Here is a 21,982-nt window from a genome sequence, read left to right as displayed (position 1 = left end):
AGAATTGTGTAAACTCTATAAAAATCTCCGTAGATTGAACTATTTTCTTAAATAATATCTGTGGGGCTTGTTCCTTTCTATTATGTTGTCATTTAGGTTAGTAAACTAATACTTATATTGCCATTGGACTGGCATTATAGTTTTAAAAATTAATATTTATGATTTTCCATTCATGTTATTGAATGTTATTTAGAGTGCTTTCCTTCAAATATTCTTCAGTCTAGCTCTGGAATAATAAAACTGTACTTCCTTTCAACTCTTTGGGCTGCCAATTTTCCGTTTGATTGCAGCTAAGTTAACCTTAAGTTAATTTTCTATAGTATAACAAACATCTTGTCTCATTGGCTCTATTGAAACAAATTTGTTTGGGTCAATAAAGGGCTCTCAAAGAAAAAAGTGTCATAAAAAGGAAGAATAATTGTCTCTATAAAAGAATATGATGGAGAAAGTTCATTTTGTGGTACCATATATTGAACCATAGTTCTGCATGTTTGTTCACCAGAATGCCCATGTGTTTGTGTGTGTGCGTGGCCGGGGGGGGGGGGTGGGGGGGGGTTGGGGGGGTGTAAAATTTGGTTTTTACACAAATCACAATTTAAGGAAGGAAGTTGTAATACTGACTCTCACCATCTCTCTGGTCACTCTCCTGTTCCTTTATGCCAGCCACGTTAAATTCCAGATATCAGAGATTTTTCAGTTTTTGCTCACCATTTTCCATGTATTCCTATTTCCTTGACTCAGATTTTCACCCCAAATACCTAAATATCTTCTGTATTGCCAGACAGATAAGTATAGTTATAGCACCGTGGAGGGTGCTGTGTATACAGGAACTTACAGAAAACCCAGCTGCTGAAGGGTTTTACGTAGGTCTTTACGTAGGATGTGATTGATTTGTATTGCAAGAGATTCTTCTGGTAGTTTTACGGAAGATGAACTTAAAAAGAAGTAAAGTAGAATCAGGTAAAATAGTTGGAAGGCTGTTACAATTTGACAAAGCAGAGAGAATGAGAGCCTTAGGTAGCCATCACCATCCATTATATATTTGTATATATTTAAATCCATTAGTTCATAAGGATAACAAAGCAAAAAGCAAATAATTGTCCACGGTTGGAGAGTAACATTCATCCAACACTCTGTTTTGAAAACTAGTAAAGAGGACTAAGCATTTATTCACCTTTTCTTTATGAACGCTGCCACTGGGTAATAAAATAGTGAAGTTTCTCTTTATAGCGTATTCTAGCTAATGAATGAAGGAATTACAATATCACCATTTCACAACCCTGAATGAATGAACAGACCTAGGCATTGATCATTAACCGCTGCTAAAATCACACAAAAGGAGGCAGCCACACACCGTACGTCTCCTTATGGAAGAAGACAACTCCCTCTGCGAAGCAGCCTTGCTCAAATATTGAACCTGGATCTGATCTAATCTCCACATCCAACTCTCAACTTACAGAAAATACAGAGCATGTCAAAGGACAGATTATTAGATAATTTATTTAACAAAATATTTTTTTCTCTTTTATTATTGTTAACTAAACCTAAATCTTTTACAAGAGGTAATTATCTATTAAGTGCCTCAGCCTTTCAGAGGAATTTTCCTAGGCCATTGATGGAAGATTCCAGTAGGTTTAAACATATTTTCCATATTAAACATGGGTAGGATGCAAATCAGTGCCAGGTGATCTCTGCTGAGCTGTGCGCTGACAGGCTGGCTAATGAGATTCTGCGAGAAGGATCACCTCTGAATGAAAGTGTATTGCTGAGATATGAATGGAAAGAAGGAAAGATTAAATGTCTTGTTTTGCAGTTAATTTAATCACGGAGCTTTGAAATCTTTCTTTTTTTCATTCCAAGAATGTTACTGATCATTATAAACAGAATTTGGCGTGTTCCATTTATTTCTTCCTGACATATCACACTGCGTACTTGCAGGTGTCTGAGCGCCTATGTGTAGGTTTGAATTTTCTCAATATGCACTCAGGAAAGACTAGATCCCTCCAATATTTGTGAAGGTCACCCGAAAAATCAAAAAAACAACTGGTACTTTTATTCCTAGGAAGAAATCACTTCTTATGAAAGGGCTTCTTCAGTCAATGATTCAATCATCAAACATTTATCAAATGTTCACTCTATGTCAACTTTTAAGCTAAATGCTGCAGGTATAATGATTTACTTATGAAATTTATTTAACAAATAATTTTATAGTATAGTAGTTTCTGCCCTTATCTGAGGTTTCACTTTGCAGAGTTTAAGTTACCTTTCAATGCTGTCCAAAAATATTAAAGGAAAAATTTTAGAAATAAACGATTCCTAAGTTTTAAATTGCACGCTGTTCTGAGCAGCATGATGAAATCTTGAGCCATCCTCCTCTGTCTTGATGGGGTGTGAATCACCCCTTTGTTCAGCAGATCCACGCCGTGTAGGCGACCCACCCATCTGTCATCAACATCGTCTGCCTCTGACGGCCAAGCGTTGTCATCAACAGTGTCATGGCTCCACGATCCAGATAACCCAAAGCAAATGATCCTCCTTTTCATCAGAAGGTCAGATGGTAGCCTAATGCCAGGTCACAAAGCCTGTCACCCACCTCGCTTCATCTGATCACGTGGGCATTGTATCAGCTCGTGTCATCACAAGAAGAAGGGTGGGTACAGTACAATAAACAATATTTAGAGAGAGAGACCACATTCACATAACTTTCATTACAGTATATTGTTCTAATTGTTCTATTTTATTCTTAGTGATTGTTGTTAATCCCTTACTGTGCCTGATTTATAATTTAAACTTTATCATAAGTACATATGTATAGGAAAAAAAACAGTATATACAGGGTTTTGTACTATCTGAGGTTTCGGGCTTCCACTGGATCCGGAGGGACTATCCTACCCATAATATGCTGAGCCTCTTTAGAGCTGGGAGATCTGCTATTTGAACTCAGAGAACCTGGCTCCAGATTTTGCATCAGAAGTTCCCAAACTTTTTCATTCATTGCATTGTAGTGTCTTACTGATGTATTTCATGGTATAGCAAAAGAAATATCCTAGAGTTTCATTATTGTGTATTTAATTCTCTAAACTTCATAATAATAGTATATTAGTGTCTGACTTGTGTCTCTGTGTTTTTCCAAATATTTAAAAGATCTGGTGGTACTTTTGGGAATTCACAATGAGAAACAACAGAGGGATAATAAATAACTGGCAGGATGGCACCTAAAGGCCAAGAGGATGTATGTACAAGTGAGAGAGAAAGAGGAAGTATAAGCAAGATGAACTTCAGTAAATCTCTGCAAGCAGAGGGTACCATATTCATTGCTCATGTTACATTGAGGACAACACTTAATTTAAGCAACATCATTCATCACATTACATTAATGCTGTTAATTTTGGTACTGACCATTAGGTAACTTTGTTTCTATCTAAATTATGGATTGTTTGAATAAAAATTACACACGAGTCTATGTATGGTTTTATACTTAAATATATTTTTGTAATATTTTTAAATGATTTAAATTATCACTGTGGTTCATAATATTTTTTCTTTAAATATTCTTTGAAAGGGATCTATAAAATATTCAAAGCTTCAAAACACTGATGAGGGCATGACTAGTAATGCAATTAAATTGCATTAAAATAATAGTATTAGCTTACACTTTTTAAAAGAGGAGAGCAACCCTTCTAGGTTTTAAAATTAGTTGTAATCACGTAAGAGTGATGGTCATGCTGATAGAACTAACTTAGTTTCAAAAGACTGTTGATTTGCCTTGGAGGATTTTTCCAATTTAATTTAAGTTTCTCAACCAGGGAGCAGCTCAAATGATTTGTGGTTTCATAAAGCATTCTGAAAGGCCATTTCATTGTCCATAGCAAATAAACTCGGAATCAGATTCCCTCACCCCAGTGTGTTACAGAGAGTCACTTTCACAATAGGCCATCCAAATTTTATCAGAAATTATTGGATCACCATAAAACCAAACTCTTCGCTATATTTCTGGTCATGGTGAGAAAAAAAAATATTTACTTTAGACTATGATTTAAGCATAGTTCGTGGCATTTCAAGACCATGACTCCTTACATGAATACCGTTTCCTTCTTTCCGAAGACAAATTGATCTTTTAAGAAATTGAAATTATAGAAAAATAAATCCTTTTTCTATAAATAGGAAATAACTGAATGGTTACAGTGAGACATTTCAATTTAGAAAGCTACGCAGTGGTAAGTCCTAGTAATGACAGTAGCAATAACAAAATCCAGTGAGAAAAAGCAGCATCATTTTGGATGATTTTTCTAATTTTTTTTTTTTTTTTTTGAGACAGAGTCTCACTCTGTTGCCCAGGCTAGAGTGAGTGCCGTGGCATCAGCCTAGCTCACAGCAACCTCAAACTCCTGAGCTCAAGCGATCCTCCTGTCTCAGCCTCCCGAGTAGCTGGGACTACAGGCATGCACCACCATGCCCGGCTAATTTTTTCTATATATATATTTTTAGCTGTCCATATAATATCTTTCTATTTTTAGTAGAGATGGGGTCTCGCTCTTGCTCAGGCTGGTCTCGAACTCCTGAGCTCAAACGATCCACCCACCTCGGCCTCCCAGAGTGCTAGGATTACAGGCGTGAGCCACCGCGCCCGGCCGATTTTTCTAATTTTTTATGTTTTTTCTGTATCGATTACTCTCACATATTTTCTTATATATACAGGCACTCACACTCACACACACACACACACACACACAAACACTTTTATGGTAAAATTATCTTCAGAAATTAATATTTCAATTTAACTCGAATTCAGACTTCTTATAGATCAGGCAGTATTTATATCCCTAAGGTTTTTTTTTAACATAAATAAAAATAAACTCGTCTTAAATTTCCATATTACTATTAAAATATGTGTGTAGTTACAACTAGTTTAAATAGTTTTAACTTAATTCCCCTGGTTTACTATCTGTATTTGGTCTCCCCCCTAAAACACACACTTGCTTCTAAAGCATGTTTATTAAAAATAACTAGGAATGGAATATATCATAAAAATGACCACAGCAAGTTTAGGCTTAATGTCTAGACTCAGACATGGCAGGCTGTCATTCTTAAAGTCGCTATTATTAATAAGGATCAGGACAAATAACATTATCATGTCAATGGTTTGGGGAACAATGCACCATCGCATGCTGGTCATCTAAGCTCAAGAAAAATAGGAAGTCAGAAGCATTGAGACAAATCAACAAACACTCCCTTATGGGAAATGATATTCTGCCTACTAGGAAAAGCATCAGAATATTCAGTGTAGGTTAATATATATTGCCAAATGAGGAAGTTGTCAATGTATCCGTTCATATTTTATGCTAATATATTCCCAAATGGAAAGAGTATTAGAATATTGCATTGTAGTTACTTGCAACAAAGTGACTAATATAAGTAAGTAATTTTGCAGTAGTAATCCCAGAGGCTGATGCTGATTCTGCTTGTAAGAAAGATTGTTTTTCTCTGGAGTAAATGGTCCTTGGTTAGCAAATATACTAACGGAGGTACAAAGGTCAAACAATCTCAGGACATAGATTGGAAGGAAAGAGGAGACAGCTAAACAAAGAGTTGTTTAGATTTTTCTAGATAACAGATGACATCAAACTTGCATTTTGGGACGAACATTAAGCAACTGAAAAGAGGAAGGAGGAACCAAATTAGAGAGAGAGGAGGGGGAGAAAAAGAGGGGAGGAAGAGAGAGATGAGAAGGCAGAGGGGAAGGAGAGGGAAAGGAGAGAGAGGAAAGGAGAGAGAGGAGAGGGGAGGAGGAGAGAAAGAAGGAAGAGTTCCTGCAAAGCAGCAATCCATGAGGGACCAGCAGGAAATGACAGCCAGAAAGTCATTACTGGCAGACATCAGAAAATTTTAGTATGTTTCTGTAGTATTTCTCATATGTACAACTGGACCTTAGTTTATAGTACTTTGCATTTTGGTATTTTTGGAATTGGATCCAAATTTAAAAGTAAGAATGAAGAGATATGAGTTACTAATATCTTTTTAAAAGACATTCAGAAATGTACCTTTTGGAGCTATGTTTTACTAGCATGCCTTGTCTATATTCGAAAAGAAGTGAAGCAGTTTCCAGCTGCTATCCAACTGAAAGGCTACAGGCACACGCAAACATCTCTTACACGTTCTTTATTAGTTAAAATAGTTTTACGTTTCTTTTCTAAGGAATATTCCAATTTATAGATGAAAATTTTTTGTTGATAGGCTAAAATATATGCCTCAGTTTCTACTGAGAATTTGTGATTTTGAGGGGGAGGATGGGGATGAGTATATTCACACCTAATGGGTGCGGTGTGCACCATCTGGGGGACGGACACGCTTGAAGCTGACTCGGGTGGGGCAAAGGCAACATGTGTAACCTAAACATTTCTACCTCTGTAATACGCTGAAATAAAAAAATAATAAAAAAGTAAAAAAATAACGTGTTAGATGAATTTAGCAAAGAAACTATGACTTATGATTTCTATCTTAAGTTTCCATGGACTAGGGTCACATTTGCTAATTAGGACAGTGAATTACAAAATATGTGTTTGAGTAAAAGCATGCACAGAGAAAAAACAATCTGCAAACATAACGATCAGTGGAAAAATTCAAATTCAAAAGTCAATACTGAGAGGCTCTATGGAATATTTAGTAGGAGTTAAGGCTCTGGAGCCAGAATTCAAATAATAACTTTGCTTCTTTTTGGTCATATGATCTTGGACAAGTTATTCAACCTCATCACATCTGTGTTTCTCTTCTGCAAAATTAAGGTACTAGAAGCTACTACTTAGATTGTTTAGAGGATTGAACGAGTTAAAATTTATAGGACACTAAGAATAATACTTTGCACAGAGTAGGTACTAAACAAGTTCTTAATATTCTTGCTTTTTGACCTATTGCTTTGTTGTTAAAATTTTCATTTTAGTAGTCATTTCCAATCATCAGTATAACTTCCTGTCATTTCGTTTCTCTTTCTGGTAAATTAATTCAGCACAGTGAGTACACTAAAACCAGGGTTAAAGCGTAAAAATGTCTCACAAAAATTCTAAAATTTAAAACTTGCTCATTTTGGTTTCCAAAAACAGTTCAATGCAGGTTTCCAGTTTATATTTAACACAAACTTTAAATATTTCAATTGAGTACTATGAGAATAAACACATCAGTTCAACCATACTACTGGAGTGAGTGATTTTAGACACAGATACAGCTTGGTTATTTGTGGAGAGAAATTTTCCACATAGCTATGTTCACATATACACACATCAGAAAGGGCAATGTTCATATATGAGAGTCCTATTTATCTACCTGCGTGATGTCTTTTACAGGTACCTAGGTGATCTGATTACACCACTGTTACAAGGCTCATAAAAAAGAAGCAGAATACTAATGGTTAATGAAACTAGCGGGCAAATGTATATGTTTATTTGTATATACATAACATGTATGTCTAAGTTTTAAAATCATGAAAGACCACCAGGAAGTCAACATAGAAAATGCAAAATGGCCCTGACTCTATTTCATGTTCCATTAATGCACAGTTGCTAACATATGCAAATCCAGAGAGTACTTATGATGATGTTTCCAAATGAAACAAACGTAGAGCTCACAAAGGCCACGTTGTCTCCTTTCTAAGCACAGGAAAATGATACTTTTATCTTTTCATAGTTACATCCGCCCACCTGAGCCATTACTGTCAGGGATGAAGGTGACTTTTCTTACCTGCCTGAATAATGTTAATCATACTCAATCATGTTCCTAATCTCACTGTTTATTCTTTTATTTGGATTTGGGTGGCAAAGCAACTTCAATAATACCACTGCCAATGGAAATACAGTGTATTTGACAATTTCTGTGATGAGTTTATTGCTGCAACAAGGGCTTTCAAGCTAATCGTTATACGACTGCCTTTTCAGTCTGGGTGAGTTAAATATCCCAGTAAGATATTTTGTCTTCTATGTACTGCTTTCCAATATAAGAAAAAATTCTTTTTGCTTTCTGTTATATTTCTTTACTTTGTACTTAGTTTTTAAAACACAGTTTAAGTTTGCCCCCTCCACTCTTTTTCTTTCTCTGTCTCTCTCTTTTCCCTCTCTCTTTCCTTCCTTCCTTCCTCCCTCCCTCCCTCTTTCTTTCTTTCTCTCTCTCTCTCTCTTTCTTTCTTTCATCTTTCTTTGTTTCTTTTTCTTTCTTTTCTTTCCTTCTCATTTTAAGACATTTGAAATCAAGACGTACTTTTCTGTAGGAGAACACAATGCTTTGAACTGATTTCTCCTGCTTTGAGGAAAAGGCAACGGCATTTGAATATAGCATTTTCAGAACGCGTTTCAATTTCAAGGTCTTTTTCAATTTCCTTTCCTTTCAGTATTAATGGTACAAAAGTGAAATTGTACTCCACAGGAGCTCTGAACTTTTATTATTTTTTTAAAGTAGAGCAGTAAGAATGGCTCAGAATTAAATTATCTAACCTTAGCAGGTAGTCAAAATTAATTGTGCTTTTTTATTTAAAACATTAAATGGTTTTATAGAGTCAGAACATGAATAGCTGAAACTGTGGAAAGAGTTCTGAAATTGCACACACACACACACACACACACACACACACAAAATCTCAACATTAGACTTATCGAGGCCAAGAACCATATTCTTTCCATTACACAAAGCACTGAACAGAAGTGTAGTAGGACATTTCCTAGTTTGATGAATATCGTAAGAGAAAGACAGCGGCGTTAGCTGAGACAGCTCATTATAATTCAGGCCAATTAAATGGCCAGTTAATAATCACTATTTATGTCTTCATAGACAATGACAAAATGGAGAAAACCAATCCGAAAATATCGCCACTGATTCCAGTAGGGCTTTTAAGTTATTAACCATGAGATTTAAAGTCTCTAATAAGCGGTTGTTTCTCCACTTTGCTGAGACTTTGCCAGCTTGGTTGCTTTTACTAAAATACTTTCTAATACTTTCTCCTTCTCACGGAGACAGTTGCTACAGCTTGAGTAGCAAAATGAAGTTCATGGACTTTAATTGTATTCTTCCCCTGGTGTTTCAATTACTCTGTTCAGTAATTATCTAATACTGCAAACTAACCAATGTAAGCGCTTAAGTTAGTGCTAGATCCAATACTATTCCAGCCTGTCTTGAGCGCAAATGAATCCAAGGAATGTCTGATCTTTACATTAAAATCTAATTTGCATATAAAAGACATTAAAATAGTCGAGCAAAAAACTCTCACTTGGTCACAGGCCTCATTTTAATATATGCTTTTTTAAAAAGTGATAATAATTGGTTGATACCCAGGAAATAGACTTAAATAAAAGCACGCCTATAAAACACTTGTTTCTAACAAAAAATAGACTCGTTTACAATGAACACACTCATTAAGAAAATACATACATAAAAACTAAATGAAATTCATTCAGTAGACCAAAATTTTGGGGCAAAATAAAAGTAAGGATTTAACTTTCTTGTTCTCGTGACCCTTAACCGCTACACAACACTCCGAATTTCAGACATATTTCTGACAAAGGGTCAGTTGGTACATTCCACAGTGCTGTTAGGAGGCAGTCATGGTGGAATTCTTGTTCATCATGGGGTTATGAATAGGGGGGAAAACATGGGTTCAAAATGCCAAATTCCAGATGAATGTTGTGCCTTCTCTGTTTCTGAAACACTGTGTTGTTTTCAGTCTTTAATTTTCTTTCTTTGAGGATGACCAGGACTTACTAAGCTTTTAAGTTTTCTTCCTTGAACCAGTCCGAGGCACACCAGTGGTTGTTAGGATGGCTACTATCTTGGCGCATGAAACAGTTTTCCTCTATATGAAACTAACTGTCATGGTTTTATTACAGGAGACTTCAAATGCTTTATTAAATCTGTTTTTCTTCTTTGATTCATTTCTTTTTACTGATTACCACTAAGACTGCAAGTATTAAGCTTGATGATTTCTAAAGTCTACACTGTCAACCCAATAGTGCCAGAAAATCTAGATTTATTTTATTTTATTTTATTTTTTTTGAGACAGAGTCTCACTTTGTTGCCCAGGCTAGAGTTAGATTTAATTTTTCAAAAGCCTAACTATGGCTGTTCCATGTTAAATCATTAGACCTTAAACCATTAATATCATAAGACCTTAAATCAAGCTCCTTATCTGTCTAGCACCTTTTCCTCTGCCCAATTTGTTCTATTGGAGGACAGAATACCTCTATTTCAGAATAATATAGAAAAATGTCAGTACCTATGCAACATTGTTGCTCTAGAAAACTGGGGTAGAGCTTGAGGGAGGGAGGAAGGGTTTCTCCTTGTCTACTAGTGTGTTACTAAAGGTTATTCCACCAGGAGAGTAACATGAGGATGAAGAACATGAAACTATCAGAACTTTTCTGAACATCATTGAAAATTCTTTCCCAGAAAACCATATTTATTCAAAAATAAAGTCAAACAAAAATCAGATGCCAAAACTGTGAATTGAATGTTTAACTTTAAAAAACAATATTTTTTATGGACATACAAGTCACCTAAGAGGTAAACAGCCCTCAGTTCTAATTGAGTTTCTCCTATGCTTTGATTAATTGTTCTAAGGGAAATATTCAAATTACAGGAGTTTAAGAAAAAAGAGAGACAGAAAGCTTATTTAAAGAAATAATACCAGTAAACTTTTCAAATCTAAAGAAATATACAAATATCCAGGTGGATGAAGGCTAAGAGTCTCCAGTGAAATTCAATCTAAACAAGACTACACCAAGACCTATTATGTAAAATCAACGGTCGAAAACCAAAGACAGAAAAAAGATCCCGAAAACAGCAAGAGAAAAGAAGCATATTACATGTAAGAGAATTTTAATAAGGCTAGTAGTGGATTTATTTCAGCTTTTATTTGTCTGGAAAAGACTTCATCTCTCCATTTCTGAAGGACATGTTTGCTGGTTAAAGTATTCTTGGTTGACAGCCCACCCCCCCCCCCCCCCCACCCCGGCCCCCAACCCCCAACCCTACTCTTTAGCACTTTGAATATATCATCCCCTCTATTTTCTGGCCTGTCAGATTTCTGCTAAGAAATCCAGAAAATGTGGGGTGTATGTATGTATGTACACACACACACACACACACACACACATACCATGGAGTACTACTCAGCCATAAAAAGGAATGAAATAATGTCTTTTGCGGCACTTTGGATGGAACTGGAGACCATTATCCTAAGTAAGGCATCTCAGGAATGGAAAAAAAACAAACACCACATCTTTTCTCTTATGGGAGCTGAAGGGGAGCTAAAGGGAAGACATACATGGTCGGAAAGAACAGTGATGGACATCGGAAACTAAGAAGGGGGAGAGGGAGGGCACAAGGGATGAAAAATCTACCTATTGAGGACAATCACAACTATTCTGGTGACAGGTACACTGAAAACTCTGAGTTCAGCATGATGCAATTTATCCATGTAACAAAGAACACTTGCACCCCCTACATTTTTTGAAATAAAAAGAAAATAAAAGAGTATTTTCTTCAAAATAACAGTTAAATTATCATGTGCATATATTAATAAATAGTATGTCTTACTTAATGTACATTATATAATTCTATACACATACACATATGGATGCACACACTAATATATACCTATACACCCACACAACCTTTGTGGTTCTCTCTTCACGTGTGACGTCACTGAAGCCTTGGTTAAATTTCAATATTCTATTATCCTGTTTGAGGTTATGCCACTTAAGAGCACATCAGTGACCTTTGACTATTGTATGAGCAGTGCGGGGTAGCAATTTGTTTTTCTACTGAGAATAAGTAAATAGCTGGGTTTGAGCTGGTCAATTTCATTTAGCGTTATGAGGAATTTTTAAATTCATATTGTTCTTCGGCCTGAAATTAGGAACACACTGTCCTTTTAGGGTTTCAGGAGAGGAACTAACCTCTCAGAGAACCATTTGAAGCACATGGCCTCTTTTTTAAGTTTAGGGTTTTAAAATTTAAATAATACTAATATTTATATTAATTAAAAGGAATAGTACATACTAAAAAATAAGGGAGAAAATAAGAAAAGATTAGATAGCACACAACTGTGGTCACTTAATTCCTTTGTGACAGTCTCCAGACGAAGTATCTGGGTCACAGTCAAGAGGTGCTTCACTCAGTAGCTTATTAAAAACAGAGTTCACTGGCCCACGTGTACTTTGAAGATTTTTAAAAAGTGAATTTATTTTACTGGTTTCAATCATGTATTACCATGGTCATAAGGTCTTAGGGTGGGTGGGAAAAAAGCTTTGATTTTGAAGTCGTATCCAAGTTTCACCTTTGCAGGGTAAACAGCTCAATAACGGAAGATCGAAAATGATGACAAGGTCTTAACAATCTTCGGTTCCTTTGTAATTCTAAGTTGTCTCCTATTATTTTTGTACATCTGTTTGCTAAACTTATTTATGCACAAAATGAATTTAGTGATATATAGGATGAGAGAGGCACAAGTGAAAAATTATGTGAGAATGCTGAATGGAGATTTAAAAAAGAATTATGCTCAGAATTGCCTACCTAATCTAGTGTACCATAATTGGTTTTGTCTTTATTTAATAGCCATTGCATTATGAAACAGTTACACAGTCAATTGGTCATAACCTAGAAGTCCTACTAGTAACACTGCCATGTTACCCAAAATAATGTGCAAAAATAATAGAGATAAACAATTCAATCCTCCTGAAGCCAAGTCCAATACCTTGTACATTCCCTATAAAACTATTTTTTGCTAACACCTATATTTACAAGTGTATGAACATTTTATATAAGTAAATACTGTGCTTGTTTGAGATTATAGAAAGGTCTCAGGCTGCTTGTCCATCTTATATTTTAACCACAATTGTGTTTTAATTGTATTTGAAACACAATTTTCAAACCCAAGTTTGGCAGGGTGATCAGTCCAGAAATAGAGTTTGTGTTACATAAGTCTCACTGCTTCAAACTACAGCATATGTTAGAACAAGGGAGGCTGTTCTCAGGCGCTCTAGCTGGGGTGGGCAAAGCTTAAAAAGAGGCAAAAAGACTAAGTTCAATTACTTGTTGGGATATTTTGGCTGTATCCCATTCTGAAGCTTTTGCGGGGGGCGGGGGGGTGAGTGTATGTGCATGGAATGATTAAGGCTTAGTTCAAGATTTTGTTTTTTCCAATGACTATTTGATTTCAAACCTACTGCACCTTAAAATTTTAGTGATTAGGAATCTAAAATATTCAAAATTATATTTTATCAATACCACATAAAGAAACACAAATTGTGATGTTATTTATAAGTGTTCTTACCTTCACGTCTTTGACATTCATCCTTGTTCCTTCCTTTCCAACAAATATGTCATCAATGTCCACAAGGATGTACCTGTCCAAGGACAATGTCAGCCTCTTCCCTGACAAGAAGGAGATGGCATCTATGAAGATGAGCTTGTGCAACCAGAAGTTCAAGTTGTTCCCAAAAAGAACTCGCTGAATTCCATCATGAAGCCCCAGATCCTGAATCACTGTCGCCAAAAGTGTTTTGCTAGACAAAGATGAAAAGGATTTTTCTGTCTGTAATTCAGTTAAAAGTACAGGCTGGTAGGTCGAATGATTATATTGGAAAATAGTCCAGTCTTCCCCAGGCAGGGGGCCTTTCTCAACCTTGGGGGCTTTGGTGATATGCAGCAAACGCGACTGAGGGTTGACCAAACAGTCCTTTAGAGCTAGATTATTGAAAAGGTGCAATGGAAATCCTTTTAATTGTGTACTTGGTAAGCTGTTCTCATTGGCTTTATGAAAACCGATGATACTAACACTGTATTCCACACAGTATTTTTCCAAAAGCTCTCGATTCCATGAGTCCATGCTGACGTACTTCAGAATATTTTCATAAATAACTAAAGTGTACTTCCCTTTGCCATTATCTGTAAGAGGAGGCATGTCTCCCTTGCCGGGGGCGATGATCATGTTGTACCGAAATCGGCTGGACTCCAAAATAGCCACGATGTCTTGACCAAGTTGAGAGTATTGGCTCTCCACAAAGAGTAGGACAGTAGGATCAGTTTTGGATGTATCAATAGGTTTGACTGTTTTCAGCTCCATGGACCGATAGGGGAGAATTTTGACGTCAGCACACTCTGCTTCTGCAGTGGTTTCAATGAGGGTCATCTCCTGTTTGTAGCCAGAATAGAGAAAATAGGCAGAAATAACCATGCTCACCAAGCAAAAGGTAGCCAAGAGGACGATCAGTGTTCGAAAACTTCTCCGGAGCTTCACAATAAGATTCATTTTTTAAAATAATGCTTTGGAAGTTTTTTTTCCAATTTCTTTTTCTAAAGTGCCATAGTGAATAAAGTATGAGATGATGTAAACATAACTTCCCAAAAGTTCATGTAACCATTGCAAATCATGTAAAATGTTTGAAGGGATCACAAATAAATTAAAGCTGGAAGGCAATGGACCAGGAGGGCACAAGCGGAAGAGATTTTGAGTATGTCCAATACCAAGAATTGCTGCAGAATCCTCTAAGCATAATCTGAAAAAGAGGAGAAATCCAATAACTAAGACAAAAATAGAACTAGAACTATTTATGTGTATTTATATATATATATGCTGCTATCTAAAAATCAAAGATATGAAAGATAATTTTATTGTGCTAATATGCCAAAATGTTAGTAGCCTGATGTTGACAATCTAGATTGTACTGCTTAGAGTATGGTAGACTTTGTGAGGACCTCCAGAATACAGAATCCTATTTGATTTTACCCAAACATCCATATATACAGAAACACATATTGAGATCATTTCTCAACTAGTCACCTAGGGAAGAAAAGTCATAAAAAAGTATCCTTTAGTATAGAACATTAATTACCATAAAAACAACTTCGACAGAACTGGCAAACCGTATATATACATAGAATTAGACAAACTGCTTCATCACAATTAGACATCATTTTTCATTATTCTTAGGTGGTTTTTTCTTTGTAGAGATGTTTCTAATTTTTATTACTTTCTGTACAATTTTTTTTTTCATTCCCCTCAAAACTAGGTTAGAATACTTAAAAAAAAATTTCCATTTCCCAGTTTGCCAAACTAGTGTCCATAGGAAAACATCCAAAATAGTTCATGCTTGCAATTTGTGATATGTATACTTAAGATGTGTATTGTTAACTCATTACATCATGGAGAATTAAATTAGCATGTTTTGTAATGAGTAATACAAAATGAGTGATATTCTATCACTCTGTAGACATTTTATGAGTTTCTGTATTTTATATTTTCAATTTGAGGATCTGAATGATTAATGGTTATTTATAACAAAATTATTAGGTTAAACGATTGAACATTACAATAGTATACCACTGCTTTCATTTTGTATTTCTGTTTTAAAATAAACTTTTTCTCACTAATTTAAATGAAACAGTCTATGCTACATTGAAATAATATTTGTTTTTGTCTTAGATTTTGAACAAATATTTTAAAAACATTTTCAAAAGTTGAAAATCTGAAATTTTGAAATTTCTACCAAACATTTCAAATATTTTAATTCTTCAGTTCCAAATATATCAATGGACTTGAATTTTCCTCCATGAAACACATTGTACCAATTTGAAAAATCTCCCCCGTGATTTCATATTCATTTAAAAAGGAAATTAATTTCACATTAGAGACTTACTGATACTCTGTTTTCAAATAAAATCGTTTAAAATAACTATTTGCTTTCCAAAAGCCTTTCAAGTGTTTCAGAAGTCAGTTCCCTTTAAACAAATTGAAGTGCATTTTATTAAAAAGAAATGAAATACAGCAATAAAAAGGCATTGGTTTGGTATAAAATATATAAACCAATTATGCTATCCCTTCTAGTTTTGTGTATGTTTGAAAATGTTCATGAATAAATTTTTAAAATAAAAATCAAATTAAAAGATATGTGAAGGGGATGAAGGGGAAAAAAGAATACAAATGTATTTATTACCTCTGAAATATACACTTAAAAATGGTAAAGATCACAAATTATATATTTATATTTTACCTAAATAAAAAGCAAATTTAAAAAATTTAAAAAATGTATATTTCATATATATGTATATGTGTATATATATGTATAAAGCATTGCAATTGAAAGAGATTTGGAATTTCTCAAAGGATCTTTTCCAGTTTTATATTATATTCATTCCTAGACTTCTTCAAGCTCATGTAATTGATTTATAAATTAATTTAAGCAACCTTGGAATCAGACACATCCCACCCCTATCCCGTCCCGAAATGGCCCAACAAGAGCAGGAATCTAATAATCCACATACTTTGGAGGGGTTGTTTAGTGTTTTAATAGTAAAATTAAATTTAAATTTAATCAAGAGATTTGAATAGAAACTGAATGTATGACAAGTTAATATTTTGTCAAATCTTTATCTCTTCTGACATAAGAAATGGGATTTTTATTTCTGAACGTACAAAGGATGAGATGTCAGTTTTGCATATTAGAATAGTTCATCCTAATATGCAATAATAAAAAAGAAATAAAAAAGCATATGGGGATAGAATCTGCCAACCCAAAGAATAAATGAAATTGAAATGTGACATTTATTTAACATTAATATGTTCAGAGTTGGAAGAATGATAGGTACATATTACCACATGGTAGATATGTGTGTTTCCATGTGCTGTTTTAACTAAAAGAGTTATCCTGCTCATTCAATCCTCACATTTCTTCTTCCTCTACAAAAATCGGCCAGTGGAGATGAGGAAGCCTGGACCATAAAAGATGATGGACTGTCAATGTTTACTTACGTTCTACACCTGAGAGAGGAGTTGCTATGAGGCCATTGTTTGGAATGTCAAAGAGACGTGGTACATGATTTGTTTGAATTGTTTACCTAGCGTTGTGTCCCTTAAAAAGGGGTAAAAAAAAGGCAAGGGAGGGGATGGGAGTAGGGAGACCAACCAATGTGACAATCTTACATTGTCAACATAAGTAAAATAAAACAAGATTAATGTTCCAAAAGAAGCATATGGTAAATAACTCATATAAAATTAAGGGGATTCATTTCAGGATAATGGTGAAGGCACTAAAATGCACCAAAAGTGTATGATAACATGTACATGTGTTCTTAAGGACTCCAAGGCAACATGCTAACATTTTTATTTTACCTGAATCTCACACCCTCTGCAGAATGAATTTGAGACCAGTCAGCAACAAAAACATACAAGAGCTTTCTTTCCACCCCCCCACCGCCCCTTCCCCTTACATGGTAATGTTAGCCTTTCTTTATAGGATGAGCAAATAAATGGATTTCTGAGGGCATCGCATCTGTGAAAAATTAATATTTCCTTCACCACCACACAAAGAAAATTAAATAAGTGTTAGTCCCAATGCTTCTAAATCTGACTTTTACATGTCCTAATAAAGCCACTGTTAAAAATTTGGAAAGGGAGATCAACTCATTATTTTTCACGACAATCTGTCTCAAAATGTGGGCTGCATGACCTCTGCACAGACTTTAGGAAGAAAAAAGAGAGACCTTTGTACATGCTGCCTTCCTTGTTCTCACTACTTTTCTTATCTTTTCCTTCAATGCTTTCAAATGTGGGTCATCCCCTCAGTAGTAGTGGAATAAATATCGCCCAGAATCTATTACTGTCTTTTAAGATTAGATAACACGAAGACATTATTGTTTTGCATATCTGTTTTCAAACCGTTCATTTTCAAAATGTATCTAGAGATGCTCTAAAATATACTTTGTAAAGTGTATTTTCCACATGTTCTAAATTATTGTAATTTTTTAGCAGCAGAGGAGTTAGTAAACAGAGCAATTACAGGTGCTATCATAGTTATGGCTACTTTTTGGAAAGACAGAAATTCAGAAGAAAGCTAGCAATGACATCACATTGAATGTATGTGTGATTCCTTCTTTTTTGAATACTGTCTAATAAGCTATACAGGTCACCAAAGAGGCTCATTAAAGTTCAGCTGAAATTTAAAAATAACAATATTTCCAAGCATTTAATGAGTGGCTCCTACTTGCTAGTAATTATGCTACATTCTTTGCATTCATCATCCTGTTTACTCATTCTTAGACTATTTTTAAAATGGGGAAATTGCGATTTAGAGGGTTTAAGAAAGAAAGTAAGCTCACATGACCATTAATTTATAATGCTAGGGTTTTATGTTCCACCAACTGCATTGTTGAGAAAAGCCAAAGATTAGTCTGAGTGAAGCCAAACACTTAGCGGGAAGCATATTTACATTATTTCACCCCATATTAGCAAACTTAACTTCAATTTTAAAAGTTTGCATACTCAAAACCAGAAATATCTACCCAATATGGAGAAAACTGTACCGGTGACTCCAACCAACTTAAAGATGGTGTGTTAAGTTGGGAGGACTTAAGAATTTACAGTAATTTAATCAGCTTTGATTTTTCATGATACCTAGGAGAAAACATTTTAAGTACCTTATTTCTACATGTTTCATGAGTTTCTTGTTTTCTCTTAAGAAACTTAAAAAGAATTAGCTCATATTTCATATTAATGTAGCAGCATTAATACCTTTAATTAAAAATTAAAATGGTTAAAACAACCAAATTTAACCATTTTTTCATATACATAAGCTGCACCAGCACACCCCTGGGGTGAATTCCAAAATTGACAACCATCTTTTAAGAAAGTTGCAGTATTTTTCAAATTACAAGTCACCACCACATAAATGAACATGAACACGTGTGTGTGCGTGTTTGGTTCCCAATGTAACAGTGTTTCTTATTCCAGGTCATGGTCAAAAGTGTTTGAGTTGAAACACTACTCAAGAAGGCACAGCTAATTCAAATTATTTAAGCTGGTTCTAAGAGAATGATAAATATCACAGAGGTTTTAGCTAAAGATCAATTCAGTCTCTTATGATTCTGAGTGCTTTCTGAAAATATCCAATATTGATTCAATGAGGTTGAGACTAGGAATTGATTGATACCACATGGTTTGGTCCCTTGGAGTTCCTTTCGGCTTCAGCCACAAAATATTGTGGTATTATTTTCAGCAGCAACCATACCTACATAAATAACTCTTTTTCCCCCCAAATGAAGGTGCTAAGTAATGAGTAATTGTTATATTTAATCAAAATCAAAGTAGTATTCTTATTTTATGAGTTTCTGCAAAAATGATCCTTTCTTCCCCTGTAAATAACCATTTGATTATTACCTACCTTTTATTTACTTCATATTTTCTTGATTTCTGTGACAATATAAATTTATTTTAATCTCCAAAGTATGCATTCTTACCACTGCAAACTCCTAAAAGTGTCATTTCAAACATAATGATAACATTACTACCATGATATTATATTGTAACATAATATTATACTAGGCACATAGCTTTGAGCTATCAGCTATCTTCATACTTCAAAAGATTCTGAAGGCAACTCAGTAAATAGAAGAGTAAATGTCAGGCGATTTCTTTTATCACCATTTCCTGCAGATATATATAGTGCCTATTTACCATTTTCTTGTGTTTTGCTTGCTAAAGCAGAGGAATAACATGATTTTTTAAAGCAAAGAGCCCATTTTTTATTAAAATCAAACTGTAAATATCTATGTCTCCATCTCATTTATTAGAAAAACATGAGGTCTTCAAGAGTAGGAAACCACCATATGGACATTTGTTCTGCTTTGCCGTATAAGATTTAGATACAGTAATAGAAATGTGATCTGTGTCCAAGTTGACAAGTCTAGTGATCATTGCTTGGAACTCTGTGTTTATTTTTACAGCTAAGAGTTCATCATTGAATTTTATCCTTAATATTCCTAAAATAATAATTGTATCTTTAGAACGTATCGGCCAGAATTAAATAGAATTTAACAATGTTCGAATAACTGTATCAGTTCTATGGGTTCCTGAACTCCAGACAATTCCTTAGGAACTTGCAATGACATTGGGGATAAATCCCTGGGATAAATCCATGAATCTGTCTCATTTTGTAGAAATTTGGGGGTAATATTTACAATGGGACATTCAAAATTGAACTAGAACCAGACAGGCTACCTAAAATGTAGCTCAGGGGTGGGAGGGGGCGATGAGCCAAGAAGGCTGACTAAAGACACCACCTGTCAGGCTGTCCTGGCTGGAAGGTATAATATTGGACCGAGGAGAACAAAGAGCAGTTGCAGTTTGGGGGTGGACCACAGGGACAGACAGTGGAGGAGGAGGGGATGGGTCAATTCACACCTGACAGGTACAGTTCACACTATCTGGGTGATGGACACACATATAATTTAGACTCAAATTATACAAAAGCAATTCATGTAGCTAAAACTTCTGTACCCCTGTAATATTCTGAAATAAAAAAATAAAATAAAATTTAGTTCAGTCTTAGATTAGCTCCTATTTACTCCTCTATGTAAGAAGCAAAGGGCAATTCACCTGTTTCTCATGTTATCTTCGAAAACGTCTCAGTTCCTCTGTTTTAATCTGTTCTTCATTTATTCTCTTTATTTACTATTTCCCTTTCATCTCTGGAAAATTTCCTTTCTTTTATTTGACAGTGGGTGGTTTTAAAGTCACTGATGTAAAGCTTGTGGCAATGGATTTAATGGGAGGGGTGTGGGCAGTAACTGGCCAATCTATGTAACAATGTTTCCATTTTCTGTCTCTATTTTCTTCTCTTTCTATATAAACAATTTATATAGAAGCTACAAAAGGTGACCGAGGAAATATAATATCACGGTATTCTTCCCTGTTTGGATAAAAATCATATGAACAATTTTCTCTCAAAAGCAAGCTCTTTTTCTGTAAATTGTCTTATCTACAAAGGATGATTTGAAAAAATGTTTATGAAAACTCATACTGCTACCTTTTTAAAAAACAAAATTTATGTGTATTTTATAGTGGAAAGTATTATAAAATATTTGAAAACCCAGAAAAATCAAATCAAATCAACATTGCTTAACAAAAACCTCTGGCTAGTACTTTCTCTGTATGTAATTTTTTCTGTAGCTTAAAAATGTAACTTTGATCTTATCTTTTCACTTAAAACTATGACACTGTCTAGTTATAATAAAAGGGAAACACGATTAAGAGGCCTTATAGCCATCACTGTTGTTTCTTCTCTATCCTCCAACTTGTTACATTTTGATGATTTCAACACATTTCCAAGTCAGGCGGCCCCACTCCCTAACTCCCCAACCTTCTACTTTACAATGAGAAAAGGAAGGGAAGGTTGAACTGGCTCAGAATTATCCAGGGACCCCTCCCACTGAGGTTCCCCAAATCTAAGGAATTCTCCCTTGCGTCCTGATGCTGTGGAAAATGCATGTGTTTCTAAAGTCAACCTTTTCCTTTTGCCTTCGCGTATTTTCTAGAAATTCAACCTCTCCCTTCTGGGGACTTTGTTCAAAACTGGGTATAATGCTCTCTTAGTGACTGACCATAAACAGTAGCTACATATTAACATTTGTTTGGTAATTACAGTGTTTTTATATCTTCATGGCTTTAGTCTCCACCACTGTCCCCTCACTAATCTTAGTTTATCCGCCTGGGGCTGGCATCTCTGATCAGCTTGACTCCACGGATTGGCAACCAGGCGTCCATCCATTTGCCTGAGTTGATTCGCAACATGTGCTCACGACCCTTGTGCACACCGAGCATTGGGGATACAGAAGACTGCAGACCTGCGCATATACTAGTGTTTCCACGGTGGGTACGGGCAGCAGTGGCCTTGCTGAGACACATTCAGTGACTTCTGGGCAGTGGGATTAGCGGTGGGCAGGAAAGCCAGGACCTCCCAATGGGCAACTGAAGGCGAGACCTTGAAGGGCACTAAAACAACTGAGTAAAAGAGAAGGGAGGAGCCAATCCTATGTGGGCTGTAATTCTGAACCAGACCCCATTTGCACCCACAGGACGTGGGAGTCTGCAGAAATCTGGATTATGTTAATATCAGCATATTTCCCCCCAGAATTTATTTATTTATTTTTATTTTATGTTTTGTTTTGGTAA

At 35.3% G+C, this 21,982-nt stretch overlaps 1 protein-coding gene across 2 annotated transcripts in view; it reads right to left on the bottom strand.

The window, feature by feature from the left end:
- NDST4 (N-deacetylase and N-sulfotransferase 4) overlaps nt 1-21,982 on the bottom strand; it is a 160,918-nt gene that overhangs the window by 116,694 nt on the left and 22,242 nt on the right. The window contains exon 2 of one of the 2 annotated variants that reach the window (XM_069459071.1): nt 13,310-14,534. In XM_069459071.1, coding sequence (XP_069315172.1) covers nt 13,310-14,287 — 978 coding nt within the window. In that variant the 5' untranslated portion in view covers nt 14,288-14,534. Of the gene's footprint in view, nt 1-13,309; nt 14,535-21,982 lie in introns of those variants that run through there. The other variant, XM_069459073.1, reaches the window with a different exon arrangement.

This window comes from Eulemur rufifrons, chromosome 26 (genome assembly GCF_041146395.1).
Source record: "Eulemur rufifrons isolate Redbay chromosome 26, OSU_ERuf_1, whole genome shotgun sequence".
In the NCBI taxonomy this organism is placed as follows: Eukaryota; Metazoa; Chordata; class Mammalia; order Primates; family Lemuridae; genus Eulemur; species Eulemur rufifrons.
This window is presented reverse-complemented; position numbering and strand designations above follow the sequence as displayed.